This window comes from Loxodonta africana, chromosome 12, assembly GCF_030014295.1.
Source record: "Loxodonta africana isolate mLoxAfr1 chromosome 12, mLoxAfr1.hap2, whole genome shotgun sequence".
NCBI lineage: Eukaryota > Metazoa > Chordata > Mammalia > Proboscidea > Elephantidae > Loxodonta > Loxodonta africana.
Window position 1 is genome coordinate 42093678 of NC_087353.1, and position 17784 is coordinate 42111461.

Here is a 17784-nt window from a genome sequence, read left to right on the forward strand (position 1 = left end):
AGGGAAAGGGAGAGGAAAGAGAGGAGGGAGAGAAGGAGAAGAAAGTGACGGAGAGGAGACAGAATTAGTTTTGGGATTAGGAGAAAGTTCCAGGTTCAAAGGAAGTTTAAGAACTACTGGTCTACAGAAGAACTGGATGGTGCCTGGCTACCATTACTGAACATTTTGACCAAGGATTCTATAGAAGAATCATGATCAAAAGGGGGAAATTGCAAAACAGCATTTCAAAGTCTCAAGGAATCTAGTCTTTCTGGAGCCATGAAGGCTGCATAAACCTCCAAAACTATTGCCCTGAGATAATCTTTAAATCTTAAACCAAAAATATCCCCAAGGTCTCTTTAAAACCAAACAATAGACTAGCTTAACTAGTAAAAAATATCTGCCTTGAGCATTATGCTCTTTTAAGAGCTGTCTATATGGGATGAAATTGACAACAGCAACTTGAAAGATTAGATAGGAAACTTACTGGTAGTGATAACATAAAGGGAGAGAAACAACTCAGAAAAGGAGGGGGTGAATGGTTGTACAACTTGAAGAATGTAATCAATGTCACTGAATTGTACATGTAGAAACTGTTGAATCGGTGTACGTCGCTGGGTATGCTCTCAACAACAACTACAAAATAAATAAACTTTAAAAACACACACACACACAAAAAACTACAGGTCTAGGGATCATTTTTTTAATGGAATGGGAACAATTGCCTCTTTTTGTCCTAAGGGAGGAATTCTTTGGATAAGTAATTATGTTAGGGAAAGCTGCCCTTTTATTATTATTATTATTCTCTCCCTCAGGCCAAGAGTATTTTACATTTGAAATGACCATACTCTTTCCCTTTTCACCATTTCTTACTACAAAGCAAATGAAACCTTCTCTCTCTGTTTCTTAGATCAAGTCTTATGGGACCCTCTTTGCCTGAACCACAGGATACGATTTCTTCCTCCAACTCCTCTGTTTTTATGGCTCAGGAGCCTGTTTTACCTCGTTGTGACTGTAAGAAGGCAAAGCATTCTACTGACCACAGCATCTCCTCTGGATCACTAGGCAACATCTCCAGCCCATCTCACCTTCCTGTCTTTTCTGAAGGGACCACTGGAAAATTCCGGAGCCATAGTTTACCTGTTTCTCCCAAAAGGCAGTCTTCTGTGATCAGAAACCAAGACCCATCCCCGCCTTCTTTTTGGCTCCCAGAACCTGAGAAATCAAAGCTTTTTCAGAATTTGGCAGTTCCTTCATCCTTAAATCCCCAAAGCTCTTTTATCAACTCTATTTTTGAATCACCAAATCTCTGCAAACAACAAGGGAAAACAAAGAATGAGAGAAGGAGCAAGAGTCATTTGACATCAGATTGTGGGCCAAATTCTGTTTTCAAGGAGACACCACAGCTCCCAGAGTGGGCTCCAATCCAGATCTCTCCTCTGGCTAGGTGGGAGCTAGAGGGACATATGGCTTGGAAGGTTTGTACTTTGCGGGAACAAACAGTGCCTCTGGCTGTGAGGGAATCATGGGCAATGTTGAATTATTTAATTGAAGTACAAGGAGTTTCTAAACCAGAGAAATCCCAAACCCAGTCATCTATGCCCAGTCTTCAAAATATTGAGCAAAACACCAACAATAAATCCCCAGATCTTTCATCATTTCAGCTCCATGTGAACATTGAACTGGAATCTGGATTAAATAGGTCAGAAGCCAAAATTTCACAGTCACTTATCCCAGAGAAGCAGCCACAACCTGGAGGTGGCCCCCAAACTCCTGGATCCAGAGTTACTTCCATGGGCACTCCACCCCACAGAAGCTTGGGAGTTGGCAAACTTCAAGAGGAGACCACTTTATTGAAGCATCCAAAACACATGCTAGAACTCAGTATAGAGCAGAGACTTGTAGGTCTTCCAGAGAAAAGGGTGGAGCAGCAGAAGACCCAAGTAACTGATGTGGAGTGGACCCCAAGGCTACCTTATCAAGGCACAGGTAGCATAAAGTTTACTCCATTGGCATTGTTTCAGGTCATAGATTACACGGGGATAACCTCAGAATCACATTCAGAAGTGACAGAATCTGTGGGTTTGTTCCCAAGGCCTTCAAATCAAGTTCTGAAACCAATGGACACCATTGAAACAGTGAGTATAACTTCAGAACCATCACATCAAGTCATTAAATCAGTAGAAGTAATCCCAAGGCCTCAGCATCAAGTTATAGAATTGAAGGGGCTGACCTCAAGATCACTGAATCAAGTTACAGATAATGTGAAGGTAACTCCTGTAGCACTGATTCAAGTCACAGATTCTATGAGAATGATTAACAAACCACATCCACATACCACAGAATCAGTGGGGATGACCCCCAAATCACAATTTCATATCATGGACTCAGTGAAGATGGCCCATAAAGTCATAAAATCAGGAACAGTGAATCCAGTGTCACAACATGCAGTCATGGAAACTGTGGATATGTCCCCAGGGCCACAATGTAAAGTCATGGAATCAGTGGGCATGACGTCAAGGCCACAAAGTCAAATTATGGAACCACTGAAGATTACTCCAGGGCCAACATATCAAAACACAGAATCATTGGAAATGTACTCGAGGCCATTGTATCAGGTTATAGATGACAGGAAAGTAACTTCAGTGGCACTGTTACAAGCTATGGATTTCATGGGGATAATTCCACCAGGACAGCCACATGTTATAGATTCTGGGGGTTTGACCCCAAATTCACAGTTTCAAATTGCAAATTTGACCCCAAGGCCAAGTCAACCAGTTGGTTTGACTTCTTACTGTAGCTCACCTACTACTATTGCTCCACTTGGAGTTGTACAATATGTGGATATAACTCCAAGGCCCCCCACTAAGGTCATGGAATCAGTAGGGATGATTCCAAAGCCATCACATCAAGGCATACATCCTCCAATAGCATTTGGGTCACCCATGGGAGAAATGACAGCACCACAGTCACAAATTGTAGAATCTCAGGGCTTGACCCCAAGGCCAATATCTCAAGTCAAGGAACCTCTGGAATTGACTCCTGGGTCATGGATTCAAGTGCTAGAATCTGTGGGAATTACTCCACAACCATATCATCAAGACACAGACTCTATGGCATTAACCCCAGGACCATCTCATCAAGTCATGAAACCTTTGAGGTTGACCCCATGGTGTCAAATACCAGAATATTCAGAGATGAGTCCAAGACAAAGCCATCAAGCTATAGAAATGATGGAGCTGACCTATGACAACAGGCAACAAATGAAAAAATCTGCAGAGCTGACACAGTCAAATCATCAAATAATGGAATCTTTAGGGACAAACCCAGGGTTGCTGAGTCAAGGTACAGAATCTGTGCAAATGAGTCAAAATCCACTTCAGCAAGTCACAGAATCTGTAGTAATGACTACTGCATCACTCCTTCAAGGTATGAAATATATGGGGGTGAAACCAATGCCACAACTTAAGGCTATGGATTCTATGAAGTTGTTCCCGGGATTGCAAAATGTAAAATCTGAGAACCTGACCCTAGGGTCAAGGTTGCAAAGTGTGAAATCTGTAGACATAGCCACAGGCTCAATTCCACAAATGGTAAAATATGGACAGCTGGCCCCAACCGTGGAATCTATAGAATTGGCCCCAGAACTTGAACTGCAAAGTGTGAAATCTGAGAAGTTGGTACCCACACAACAGATGCAAAGTGGGAAATCTCTGCAGTCAGTCCCGAGGCCTCAGGTTCAAGGTATGAAATCTATCCAGTTGACCCTAGGACCACAACTTCAAAGTGTAAAATCTACTGAGTTGACTCCAGTACCACAATTGCAAAGTAGGAAATCTATAGACTTAACCCCCAATTCACAGTTGCGAGGTATGGAATATGCTCATTTGACTCTACCACCAGAGTTTCAAGGTATAAAAACTGTGGAGTTGACATTAAGACCAATAGTGCAAGGTATAAAATCTACAGAGTTGGCCCCAGAACCAAGGCTACAAGATACCAGGTCTGAGAATATACCTCCAGTGCTATTGCTTGAAGGTGCGAAAACTATGGAATTAACTCCTCAAAAGGTAGAATGTAGGAGGTTAGCGTCTGATATCTGGTCACAAGAGGAGGCATCTGTGAAGTTGATCCCAAAACAAGTTATAGAAACTGCTGGGATGATGCCTGGGCCATATCGTCAAAATTTTTCAGAGATGATCTCAGGGCCAGACTATCAAGACACAGAAACTGTGAAGTTGACTTCTGTGGCATTAACACAAAAACCAACAGGTCAAGTTGTAGAATCTGTAGGAATAACTCCAAGGCCGCATCTTCAAGTTAGTGACTCTTCAGAGATAACCCTAAAATCAGAATATAAAGACACAGCAACTGTGGGGTTGACATTGCTCCCAGTTGAAAAAATCCAGAGGACAACCCCAGTACCACCATATTTAGAGAAAGAATCTCTGGAGTTGACTCTAGCGCCAAGCCTGCAGGATGAGAAATCAGAATCACAGCTGCAAGATTTGAGATCTGTGGATTTAACTCCTGATCCATCTTTATTAGCGGTAGGATCTAAAAGGTTAGTTATAGGACCAAAGCCACCTGTTATGGAGTTGACCTCAGGGCCACAGCTCCAAGAAATAAAGTCTAGGCAGTTGGATCCAGAGCTACAGTTGCAAGATGTGAAATATATGAATTTAACCAAACAGTTAACTACAAGTGGGGTAGAATCTGAGTTGACACCAGGTATGATATCAGAGGAAATGAGTAAGGGGGCACAGCTCCAAGGTGTGAAATCTGGGGATTTAATTCTAGACCCATTGCAGCAAAGTGTCAGATCCTCTGGACTGACCCTAGGGCCACAATTGCAAAGTGTCAGATTTTCCAAGTTAACTCCAGGGCCACTTTTTCAAGGAGAAAAATATGTAGATTTAATCTCAGGGCACCCACATCTTGGTGTGAAATCTGATGAATTTAACCCAGGTTCTCCAATGCAAGAAATCAAATTATCAGATTTCATCCCAGGGCCAAAGCCTCAAAGCATCAAATCTATACAGTTGACTCCAGAACCACAATTTCAAGGTACGAAATTTGTGGACTTAATCCCAGGGCCATGTTTGCAGGATGCCAAATTTTCTGATTTGACATCAGAGCCAAAGCACCAAGGTTTCAAATATGTACAGTTGGTACCAGGAACACAGCTTCAAGATGTAAAGTCTCTAGGGTTTGTACCAGAGTCATTTTTGAAGTTCAGCCAAGGGCCACAGGTTGAAGATATGAAATCTGTTCTGTCTCCTCCAGAATCACAGTTTCACAGTGCAAAATCTGTGAAATTGACCTCAGAACGATTTCAAGTTGTGAAATCTGAGGAACTGAACCTAGGGCCATGGCAGCAAAATGTCAAATTTTCTGGATTGACTCCAGGGCAAAAGTTTCAAGGTGTCAAATTTGGGGAGCAGATCCCGGGACCAATGGATCACGGTGAGAATTCTGTGGAGGTGACCCCAGAGTGGGGGCTGCAAGATTCCGAATCAGCAAGGATTTCTCTAGGGCTTCAAGGTATAAAACAGGTGGGGCTTAACCCAGAGCCATGGCTACAAGACGTCAAATTTTTTGATTTGAACCCAGGAACTCAACCTCAAGGTATGAAGTCTTCAGAGTTAAGCTCAGGGCCACAGCTGCAATGTGCAGAACTTTTTGAGTTGACCCTAGAGCCAAGGATGCAAGGCGATAGATCTATGGAGTTGATCCCAAGACCAGAGAGACAAGGGCATAAGCCTGAGATGTTAGTAGCAGAGCCACTGTTTCAAGATGTAAAATATGTAGAGGTGAACCGAGTACCATGTTTTAATAAATTAGTCTCAAAGCCACAGATACAACATTCTGAGTTGACCAGAAAACCACAGTTCCAAGGTATGAAATCTTCTGAATTGATCCAAAGACCACAGTTGAAGGATGTAAAACCTGTGGAGTGGACCCCAGTTTCAAAGCTTCAAGGTTTAAATTTTGAGGAGTTGAACCTAAAGCCACAGGTGGGAGGTGTGAAATATGTAGAGATAACCTCAGGACCACAGGTAGAAGATGTCAAATCTGTGAAATTCACTCCAGGTTCCAAGCTTCAAGCTGTGAAATCTGTGGAGTTGACTCCTGGTTCAAAAATTCGAGATTTAAAAACTGTGGAGTTGGTCCCAGGTCCACAGCTGCAAGATGTGAAATCTGTGGAACAGAACCTTGAGTCAAATTTGCAAGGTGAGAATTCTATAGCTTTTGCACCAGGGCCATTGCTTCAAGGCGTTAAATCTATGGAGGTGCTCCAAATGCCCCAACTACAAGGTGTAAAACCTGAGGAATTGACTTTAGAGCCACAAATACAAGATATGAAATTTGTGGAAATTACTCCATGTTTAAAGCTTCATAGTTTAAAGTCTGTAGGAGTGAATCCAGATCCACAATGTGTAAAGTCGGTGAAGTTGACCCCAAGGCTAAAGAGAGAGGTGGTAAAATCTGTGAATGAAACCAAAAGACAAGAGTTTCAAGAAGTCAGATCTGTGGACTTATCCCCAAGGCAACAATTTCAAGGAATGGCAGCTATGGATTTAACTCCTGGACCAGAACGGGATGGTGAGATATCTGTAATATTCTCACAAGACCAAAAATGTGTGGATTTAGAAAAATTGAAGAGAGAGTCTGAGTCAGAAGGTGTGATGTCTTTAGAGTTAATTCCAGAACCAAAATTTGAAGGTGTAAAATGTGCAGACCTCAATGTTGAGCTACAGCTGAATGGTATGAAATCATTTGAATTGACTCCAGAACTAAATATTCAAGGTATAAAACCTAAAGCATTCACGTTTGAGCCACAGTTGCAAAGCAAAAAATCTTCCAAGTTGATTCCAGGACCACAACTGCACCAAGTGAAACCCTTGGAGACAACTTCAGGGCCACAGCTTCAAGGTGAGAAAACTTTGGAGTTAAACCAAGAGCCAGAGCTTAAAGGTATGAAATCTATGCAGTGGATTCCAGTACCAGAGTTTCAAGGTACAAAATCTGTACAGTTAGCTCTAGAATTACAATCTCTAGGTGTTAAAACTGCAGAGTTGAAACCCATGGTACAGTTGAGAGGTGTGAAGGCATCTGAATTGACTCTAGGACCAAAGTTTCAAGGTGCAAAATCTATGCTCAACCTTGGGCCACAGTGGCAGAGTGTGAAAACCCCTGAGTTGTCCCCAGGATCACAGCTTCAAACAAGAAAAAAACTGGAGTCAACCTTACCACCACAGCTTAAAGGTATGAAAACCGTGGAGTTAAATCAAGAGCCAAAGCTTGGAAGCATGAAATGTGTTCAGTGGATACCAGGACCAGAGTTCCAAGGTAGGAAATCTGTAGTGTTGAATATTGGGTCACAATCTCGAGGTGTCAAACCTGTAGAGTTGAAACCCATGGTACAGTTGAGAGGTGTGAAGTCATCTGAATTGACTCTAAGATCAAAACTTCAAGGTGAAAAATCCATGAAGTTCAACCTTGGGTCACAGTGGCAGAGTGTGAAAACCTCTAAGTTGTCCCCAGGACCACAGCTGCAAAAAGGGAAAAATCTGGAGTCGACCTCACAGCCACAGCTTGAAGGTGTAAAAACTGTGGAGTTAAACCAAAAGTCAGAGCTTGGAAGCATGAAATGTGTTCAGTGGATACCAGGACCAGGGTTCCAAGGTAGGAAATCTGTAGTGTTGAATATTGGGTCACAATCTCGAGGTGTCAGACCTGTAGAGTTGAAACCTGAGCTACAGTTGAGAAGTGTGAAGTCATCTGAATTAACTCTAGGGTCAAAACTTCAAGGTGGAAAACCCATGGAGTTCAACCTTGGGCCACAGTGGCAGAGTGTGAAAACCCTTGAGTTGTCCCCAGGACCACAGCTGCAAAAAGAGGAAAATTTGGAGTCAACCTCACAGCCACAGCTCGAAGGGGTGAAAACTGTGAAGTTAAACCAAAAGCCAGAGCTTGGAAGCACAAAATGTGTTCAGTGGATACCAGGACCAGAGTTCCAAGGTAGGAAATCTGTAGTGTTGAATATTGGGTCACAATCTCGAGGTGTCAAACCTGTAGAGTTGAAACCTGAGCTACAGTTGAGAGGTGTGAAGTCATCTGAATTAACTTTAGGATCAAAATGTCAAGGTGAAAAACGCATGGATTTCAACCTTGGGCCACAATGGCAGAGCGTAAAAACCCTTGAGTTGTCCCCAGGACCACAGCTGCAAAAAGGGAAAAATTTGGAACCAACCTCACAGCCACAGCTCGAAGATGTGAAAACTGTGGAGTTAAACCAAAAGCCAGAGCTTGGAAGCACAAAATGTGTTCAATGGATACCAGGACCAGAGTTCCAAGATAGGAAATCTGTAGTGTTGAATATTATGTCACCATCTCCAGGTGTCAAATCTGTAGAGTTGAAACCTGAGCTACAGTTGAGAGGTGTGAAGTCATCTGAATTAAGTTTAGGATCAAAACTTCAAGGTGAAAAACGCATGGATTTCAACCTTGGGCCACAGTGGCAGAGGGTAAAAACCCCTGAGTTGTCTCTAGGACCACTGCTGCAAAAAGGGAAAAATTTGGGGTCAACCTCACAGCCACAGGTTGAAGATGTGAAAACGGTGGAGTTAAACCAAGAGCTAGAGCTTGGAAGCATGAAATGTGTTCAGTGGATACCAGGACCAGAGTTCCAAGGTAGGAAATCTGTAGTGTCGAATATTGGGTCACAATCTCAAGGTGTCAAACCTGTAGAGTTGAAACCTGAGCTACAGTTGAGAGGTGTGAAGTCATCTGAATTAACTCTAGGATCAAAACTTCAAGGTGAAAAATCTATGGCATTCAACCTAGGGCCACAGTGGCAGACTGTGAATACCCCTAAGTTGTGCCCAGGGCCACAGCAGCAAAAAGCAAAAAATCTGGAGTCAACCTCAGAGTCGGAGCTTCAGGGTGTGAAAACTGTGGAGTTACACCAACAGCCAGAGCTTGGAAGTATGAAATCTATTCAATGGATACCAGGACCAGAGTTTCAAGGTGTGAAATCGTTAGTGCTAAATCTTGGGTCACAATCTCAAGGTGCCAAACCTGTAAATTTGAAACCTGATCTACAGTTGAGAAGTATAAAACCATGTGACCTGACTTCAAAGTCAAAGCTTTGTGGTATAAAATCTATGGCATTCAAACCTGGGCTTCACACACAAGATTTAAAATGTCCTGAGTTGTCCCCAGGACCACAGCTGCAAGAAGTGAAAACCTTAGTGTCACCCCCAGGGACACAGCTTCAAGATGTGAAGTCTCTAGTGCTTGCACAAGAGCCACAGCTTCCAGGAGTGAAATCTGGGGTTTTAAGCCAGGGTCCACAACTGCAAAGCGATAAAACTGTAGAGTTGAAATCACCTGTGTTAACACTTCAGACAGAGCTTCAAGATATGAAATATGAGTTCAGCTCTGGACTACAATGGCAAGGTGTAAAATCTTCTAAGTTAGCCCCTGAGACAAAGTCCCAGGGCACAAAATCTATCGAGTTAAACCCCAGCTCACAGTTGCAAGATGCAAAATTTTCTGAGTTGACCCTGGGAACAAAGATTCAAGGTGTCAAATCTATGGACTTTAACCCTGGGCTACTGTTGCGAGGCATGAAATCCTCTGAAGGTACCTCAAAGTCAAAGCTTCAAGATGTAAGGCATACAGAATTCAGCCCTGGTCCCCAGGTGCAAGTTGTGAAATCTTCTGAACTGATCCTAGGATCAAAACCTCAAAGTGTGAAATTGGTGGACTTCAACCCTGAGCCACAGTTGCAAGGTGGGAAATCTTCTGAGTTAATCTCAGAGACAAAGTTTCAAGATGTGAAATCTGTGGAATTCAAATCTGGGCCACAGTTGCTAAGTGTGAAATCTTCTGAGTCTGTCCTGCGGACAAAACATCAAGGAGTGAAACCAGCGGAATTCAGCTCAGGCCCACAGCTGCAAGATGTAAAATCTTCCAGGTTGATCATGGGCAAAAAGCTTCAAGATGTAAAAGCTATGGGTTTCAGTTCTGGACCACACTTACAGGATGTGAAATTTTCAGAAATGACCCCAGGGATAAAGCTTCAAGGTGTGAAATCTTTAGAATTCAAACCTGGTAAGAAGTTTCAAGGTGATAAACATTCTGATTTGACCATGGGGTGTAAGTTTCCAGGTGTGAAATCAGTGGAGTTTAACTCTGGACCACAGACACAAGGTGAAAAATCTTCTGAGTTGACTTCAGAGACAAAGCTTCAAGATGTGAAATACGTAGAGTTCAACCCTGGACCACAGATACAAGGTGAAAAATCTTCTGAGTTGAATCCTAGGCCAGAGCTTCAAGGTATAAAATCTAACGTGTTCTGCCTTGGGCCATATTTGCAATGTGTGAATTCTTCTGAGTTTTTTTCAGGGCCAAAACCTCAATGTGTAAATTCTATTGGCTGCAACCCTGGGCCACATTTGCAAGGTGTGAAATCTTCTGAATTGACTCCAGTTTCAAAACTTCAAGGTATGAACTCTTCTTTGCTGGATCCAGGGACAGACACTCAAAGTGAAATATCTATGGTGTTCAACCCTGGACCACATTTGCAAGGCTTGAAGTCTGAATCGACTCTAGGGTCACAATTTGTAGGAGTAACACCCATGGAATGCAACCACGGGCCACAAGTACAGTGTGTCAATTCTTCTGAGTTGAATCCAGGACCAAAATTCCAATGTATGAATTCTATGGGGTGCAAACCTGGGTCACACTTGCAAGGTTTAAAATCTTTTGAGTTGACTTCAGGGACAACATTCCAAGGTATGATATCTTCTAAGGTGAATCCAGGTTCAGGATTTGAAGATATAAAATCTATTGTGTCCAACCCTGCACAACATTTGCAAGATGTAAAGTCTAAATTGACCCCAGGGACAAAGTTCAACTCTGGCCCACAGTTACAAGGTATAAATTCTTCTGAATTGAATTCAGGGCCAAAACTTCAATGTATAAATTCTATAAAGTTCAATCCAGGGCCACAGATGCAAGGCATGAAACCCTCTGAATTGAATCATGGCTCAGAACCTCAAGGTACAAAAGCTATTTTGTTCAACCCTGGGCCACATTTGCAAGGTGTGAAATCTTCTGAGTTGACACCAGGGACAAAGTTTCCAGAAGTCAATTCTTTGATGAACCACCTTGAGTCACAGCGGCAAGCTGTAAAATCTGTGTTTACTTTGGGACCTCAGTTACACGATGTGAAATCTGTGGTATTTTCGCCAGAGCCACTGCTTGAAGATACACAATCTGTAGAAATGAACAAAGTGCCATTGCTTTGTGGTGCAAATTCTGTGAATTTGATTTCAGGCTCCGAGCTTCAGGACTTGAAATCTGAGATGTCTATACTTGAGCCATGTTTTCAAAAAGTAAAATCTGTGGAGTTAAACCCTGGGCTGCATCCTCCAGGTATGAATTCGGAGGATTTGCCCTCATACCTCAGACGGCATGATGTGAAATCTGTGGTGTCTGCACCAGAGTCATGTTTTCAAGATGTAAAATCTGGGTCACAACCTCAAGAGGTAAATCCTAAGAAGTTGATTTCTTGCCTAAATCAGAAATCTGCGGTGTTTCTATCAGAGCCATGCTCTCAAGATGTGAAATCTATGAAGTCAAACTTATGGCCCCAATGTCAATTTGAGAATTCCTTAGGGTTGACATCATGCCTGAGGTCACAATGTGTTAAAGCAGTGGTTTCTGCACCAGAGCCATGTTTTCAAGATGTAAAATCTGTAGAGTTGACACTAGGGTCTCAACAGCAAGGTACGGATTGTCAAGAGTTGACTTCAGGTTGCCAAGGTGTGAAATCAGTGGTGTTAGCACCAGAGCCAACTAAGGAGGTAATACCAGGACCAATGTTGACTAGTGTCAAAATTTCAAATTTTTGTCCAGAATCACAGCAACAAGGTGTGAAATCTTTGGAATTTACTTCACAGTCAGAATTGCAAAGTACAAAATGTATGGAATTGTCTTCAACGTCTCTGCGGCAAACTATAAAATCTATGGAGTTAGCACCAGTGACACCGCTTCAACAAGTGAAATATGAGGAGCTAACTCCAAAACCAGGTTATCAAATCACAGAATTCTCTGAGGTTATCCCTAGGACAGAGTGGCACTTTGCAGAATATGCAGAGATGATCCCTAAGCCAAGGCATCAAGACCCTAAATATGTGAATTTGACTTCAATACCAATTCATCAAATCACAGAATCTTCAGAAATGACACCTGGGTCAGCATGTCAAGGCCCAGAAACTGTACAGAAATCTGTGGGGTTTGTCCCAAAGCCCATGAGTAAAGCCAGTGAATCTTCAGGGATGCTTCTCGAGCTAGATCTTCAAGTACCAGAATCTGTGGATCTAACTCCACTGCTAGGGGGTCAAGGATCAAAATCACTAGAATTAACCCCAGAGAAAAGTTACCAAGTCCCAGAAACTCTAGAGTTACACTCTCAGTCATGGCCTCAAGTTAAGGATTTTGGGGTGTCATATATAAAGCCATTGCAGAAAGTTGTGGAATCTGAAGGAATGACCCCAGAGCTAAAGCATCACATTACAGAAACTGTGGGGTTGACTTTTGAGGCAGGGCTTCAAGGGGAAGAATCCCTTAGGATGATCCCAAAGCCAATAAGTCAAGACACTAGATATATACAGAAATCCCCAAGGCCCTATCCTCAAGCCCTAGAACCTGTGGAGGTGATCCCTGAGAAAAGGCTGCAAAGGAAAGAATCTGTAGCATTGATTCCAAAGTCATTACATCATGTCCCAGAATCTCCAGGGATGACACCAGGGCTAGGACATCAAGTTCCTGAATCTGTGGAGTTGCCTTCCGAGATATGGGTCCAAGTGGAGGAACCAATGGAATTGACTGCAATGTCATGGGATCATATGGGATCTTCTGGGATAATATCAGAGTTAGGACATCAAGCTCCAGAATCTGTGGGTTGGACCTCTAGGCAACAACTGCAAATGGAGGGATCTTTAGAGTTGTCCCCAAAGCAAACAGATCAAGTTGCAGAATCTGAAGAGCTCATCTGTAAAACATGGCAGCAAGAGGAGGGACCAATGGGGTTAAAAGAGTCACGGTATCAAAGTATGAAATATTCAGGGACAGCCCCAGAATCACCAGATCAAATTATAGAATCTATGAGGATTAGCCCAAAGCCACTTGACCAAGTCGGAGAATCAGCAAGGACACAGCTTCAGCTTCAAGTTTCCAAATCAGTAGGGGTAACCCCAATGACCCCCCAAAAAGTTGTTGAATCTGTGGAAGTGACCCCTGGGCCACCAATTCAGGTTGTGAAGTCTGTGGCGTTAACCCCAAGGCCAACCTTTCAAATGGTAGAATCTGTTGAATTAACTCCAAAACTGCAAGATATGAGACCTTTAGAGTTTACCTCAGGGCTACGGCTACAAAATGTGAAATCTAAGAAGTTAATCACAGAGCCAACACACCTAGTTTTGGAAATAATAGAGTTGGAAGGGTTTCAAATTGTAAAGACTGTGTTAATTCCTGGACCACTAATTCAAATTGTAAAGTCTGAAGAATTAGCACCAGGGCCAGTTCCTCAGTTTGTAGAACCAACAGAAGTAGCCCTAAGACCTGGGCTTGAAGTAAGGGAATATTCAGATTTATTCCTAAGATCACACCTGCAAGAACTGGTAGAACCTGTGGAATTAACTCCAAGGCTAAATATTCAAGTGAAATCTGAAGAATTAACTCCACAGCCAACATCTCCATTTGAGAAACCTATAGTGGTGACTCATAAACAAGATCTTCAGGCTATGAAATCTATAGGGATAAAAACAGGGCCTCCTCAAGTCATGGAATTTGAGGATTTGAATCTAGGACAGGTGTATTACAATAGAGAATTCGAGGAGTTAACACCAGGAGAAGAACTACAAGTAGGAAATTATACAGTCATACACAGCTCCTCATCCCCACTCATCTCAAGCCCTGTCAAAAATACATCTGAATTAGGAGGCCACTGGGACTCCGAAATGCCAGGAGTATCAAGAGACTTGGATATAAAAAACCTTGAGACAGATATTTTGCAGTCTGGAGAGTCCTATATAGACTCTACTATGATACAGTCTTCAGCCCTTCCTTTGGACCTTCTTAACCAATCCTGTGATCGCACAACTATCACTGTGGAAACACCACATTCTGAGATCCCAAGAGTGGATGTCATACATAAGGAGAAGACCAAAAGAATGCAGATGGAGGAGCTAGACAACTCACTTCAATGGGAACATGGTCTTAAGAGCCTAGCCCAACATCCATCACAAAGCTGGAGATTACGATCTAGGATTTCACAGGCAGGATCAGGTGTTCCAAGAGGGCTGACTTGGTCCATCCTTGGCAGACAACGGAATGTCTGTGAGAGTCACGCCTGGAAACAGCGACTACCTAGAAAATATCTCTCCAATATGGTAATGCTGGGAAATGTCTTGGGGGCCACTATGGAAAAGAAACGTCGTTCTCAAATATCTCTAGCAGAAAGAACCACTGCAGATACCCGTCAATCTATTCAGAAATTATTTGGGGTTCCAGCAGAACTGATGAAATTCCCCCAGAGCCTGCTAGAGAAGGGTCAGGGTACTATTTCTCAGCCTTCAGTGGTCAAAAACTACATTCAGAGACATACTTCATGCCATGGTCATGAGAAGAGAACGGCCATAAGGATGTGGACACGTGGCTCCACGTCTTCCATAATACAGCAATACTCTGGGACTATAGTGGGAATAAAGAAAACAAATTCAAGGTTCAGTGATATGTCCCAGGAGGTGAGTCAACATATGCCTGTCTTACATACAGGGGACCAGATTCCTGTGCCAGTAAAGTCAGAGTCTTCCCTCAGGATATTTTTCACTAGTAAAGATTCTGTTCCAGTGGAAGAGAGTGAGAACTCACAGAGTGATTCGCAGAAATGGACTATTGAGCCCCAGCACTCCCTCAAGCCAAGTTATCTTTCCCAGGCTAAGACTGACTTCTTGGAACAGTTCCAGCTACAAGACCTGCAGCTAAAAATAGCAGCGAAGCTCTTAAGGAGCCAACTACCTCCCAATGTGCCTCCACCTTTAGCTACAGGTCTGGTACTAAAATACCCTATCTGCTTACAGTGTGGCCGATGTTCAGGATTTCATTGTTGTCATAAATTACAGGCCAATTTTGGGCCTTACCTTCTTATCTATCCACAGCTCCACCTTGTAAGCACTCCTGAAGGCCATGGTGAGATTCAACTGGATCTTGGCTTTAGGTTGCGAACTGGGAAAAGATCCCAAGTTCCAAAGTATCACAGAAGAGACAGACCCATCATACCAAAGAACACTATATCATCCTCACAAAGAAAAGCTAAAATCTATACTCAAACCTCCAAGAGTTCTACTACCACCACAGATTTCTGGTCTGGGCCTTCCCAGTCTCCTACTCCTGTACAAGTCCACATCAGGCAAAGGCAACATGGCAACCCTGACTCAGTAGGAAAGACAGAAGAAATTCAAGAGTCTGGGCACTACGAATTCACTCAAGTTCACTCCCTGCCAGAGAGTAGTTCTGAAAGCAATCAGGATGAAAAATGGGCTAAGGTGAGACCCAAAAAGACCCCTGGTGCAAAATATCCAATGAAGAAAATTACTGAGGAAGTTAGAACACAAAGCAATAGAAGCATAATAGAGAGTCCCTCCAGGGAATTACCAGCTCAGTTAAGAAGGAAGAGGATTGCAGCAGCTCAGACAACTCCTGCCTCTTTAAAAAGAAAATCTAAGAAATCCTCCCAACCCACGTTCATGCAACTGCTTTTTCAGGGCCTAAGGCAGGCATTCCAAACAGCACGCAGAATTGTGGTTTCTACTGGGCAGAAGCCTGAGGGCAGGGAAATGCCAGACAACTTGTGGTTGAACAAAAACTCCCCCCTAAAACAAAAAGCCAGAGACTATCACTTATCAAAAGATATCAAAAGAGAAAGAAGGCCAGTTGTCAAGACAATGCCCACAGGCCCAACCACTAAGCAGGGAAGAAAAGACCAATTCAGATTAGCTGAACAGCCAGAAAGAGGTAGCTTTTCCCAGTCCAGACCTCCCCAATTGCCCAAGTCCATAGTTTCCCAAAAAGATATCACTTTCCAAACCACCTCAATCAGACAGCCTTTGGGTACAGTTCAAAATGACAGTAGTAGCAGAGCTAAGGAAAGCTACGGAACTGAAATCTCCACCCAGGAGTCTAAGAAATGGTCCAAGCCAGGAAACAGAGTTCAGGCCAGGGAGAGAATTCTGCATGGTTCCTCTGTGAAGAGAATCTCACATAGTCACTTTAAAGAGAAACCCACACTCAAGGAGCGAAACCACCGCAGTAGTCCCTCTGAGAGGAGCCCTCACAGTCCGTCTGAGAGGAGCCGTCTCAGATCCTCTGAGAGAACTCATCACGGTCCCTCTGAGAGAACTCAACACAGTCTTCCTGAGAGGAGACATCACACTCCTTCTGATAGGAGCCGTCTCAGTCACTCTGAGAGGAGCCATCACAGTCACTCTGAGAGAACTCATTACGGTCCCTCTGAGAGAACTCGACACAGTCTTCCTGAGAGGAGACATCACACTCCTGAGAGGAGCCATCACACTCCTGAGAGGAGCCGTCTCAGCCCCTCCGAGAGGAGACGACGCATTCTCTCAGAGAGGCGCCATCGCAGTCGCTCCAAGATAGCCTGCCGCAGTCCCTCCCAGAGGAGCCATCGCAGTCCCTCTGCGAGGAGCCGTCCCAGTACCTCTGAGAGGAACCACTACAGTCCTTCTGAGAGAAGACACAGTCCCTCTAAGAAGGGAAGACACAGTCCTGAGAGGAGCCAACGCAGTCACTCTGCGAGGAGAAGACATAGTCCTTCTGAGAGAAGCCTATGCAGTCACTCCGAGAGAAGACACAGTCCTTCTGAGAGCAGCCGACCCCGTCACTTTGAGAGAATCCGTCACAGTCCCTCTGAGAGAAGCCGTCGCAGTCGTTCTGAGAGAACCCATAGCAGCCCCTCTGAGAGAACCCGACACGGTTCTTCTAAAAAAACCCGAGACAGTCCTCCTAAGGAGAGAATCAAGCACAGTTCCCATGGGGAGAGGCCTAGACACAGTTTGTCTAAAGATTTCAAACACAGAAAAACACAGAAGCAGGGCCAGTTTGGAGGGCCGAAGCTAGCAGAGGACGAGAGGTCCGCCCCCATAATTCACTGTCAAACCGCCCTTTCCTAGCTTCTTCCTGCTCACCCATTGCCTCCAATTCCTGTGCCCTCACCAATGAAAGGGCTTCTATGTCTCCATTCTTGCGGGGGATTCGGTCTGTAATTTCTCTAACATAAATAAACCAAAACCAAAACCAAACCCAGTGCCGTGGAGTCGATTCCGGCTCATAACGACTCTATAGGACAGAATAGAACTGCCCCATAGGGTTTCCAAGGAGCGCCTGGCGGATTTGAACTGCCGACCCATTGGTGAACTGCCGACCCATTGGTTAGCAGCCGTAACACTTAAAGATAAAGCGTCCATAATTAAATGGGACCTTGATTTTCAGGTGCATCTGAGAGACCACTCCTCGTGCTGGTTGAAGGGAGGGTGGACCGACACTAGGTGTCGCACAAACGAAAGGAACGAGCTGGAGGTGCTGTGGCGCCACGTTAAGGCTCCACACTCCTCCCCTTTGTGCCAAGCCCCACCCACAGCTCCCAGGATCCCACGACGCAATCCCTCCGCTTGGCGGGTTCTCAGAGGAATCTGGGGGGGGGGGGGGCTC

At 43.9% G+C, this 17784-nt stretch overlaps 1 protein-coding gene across 1 annotated transcript in view; it reads left to right on the forward strand.

Annotated features, from left to right (window-relative positions):
• The window catches only part of SPATA31H1 (SPATA31 subfamily H member 1), a 63966-nt gene extending 46190 nt beyond the window's left edge, over positions 1-17776 (forward strand). The window contains 3 exon segments of the mRNA XM_064294763.1: positions 890-10968; positions 11428-11483; positions 11577-17776. Coding sequence (XP_064150833.1) covers positions 890-10968; positions 11428-11483; positions 11577-17246 — 15805 coding nt within the window. The 3' untranslated portion in view covers positions 17247-17776.
• The last annotated feature ends 8 nt before the right edge of the window (positions 17777-17784 follow it).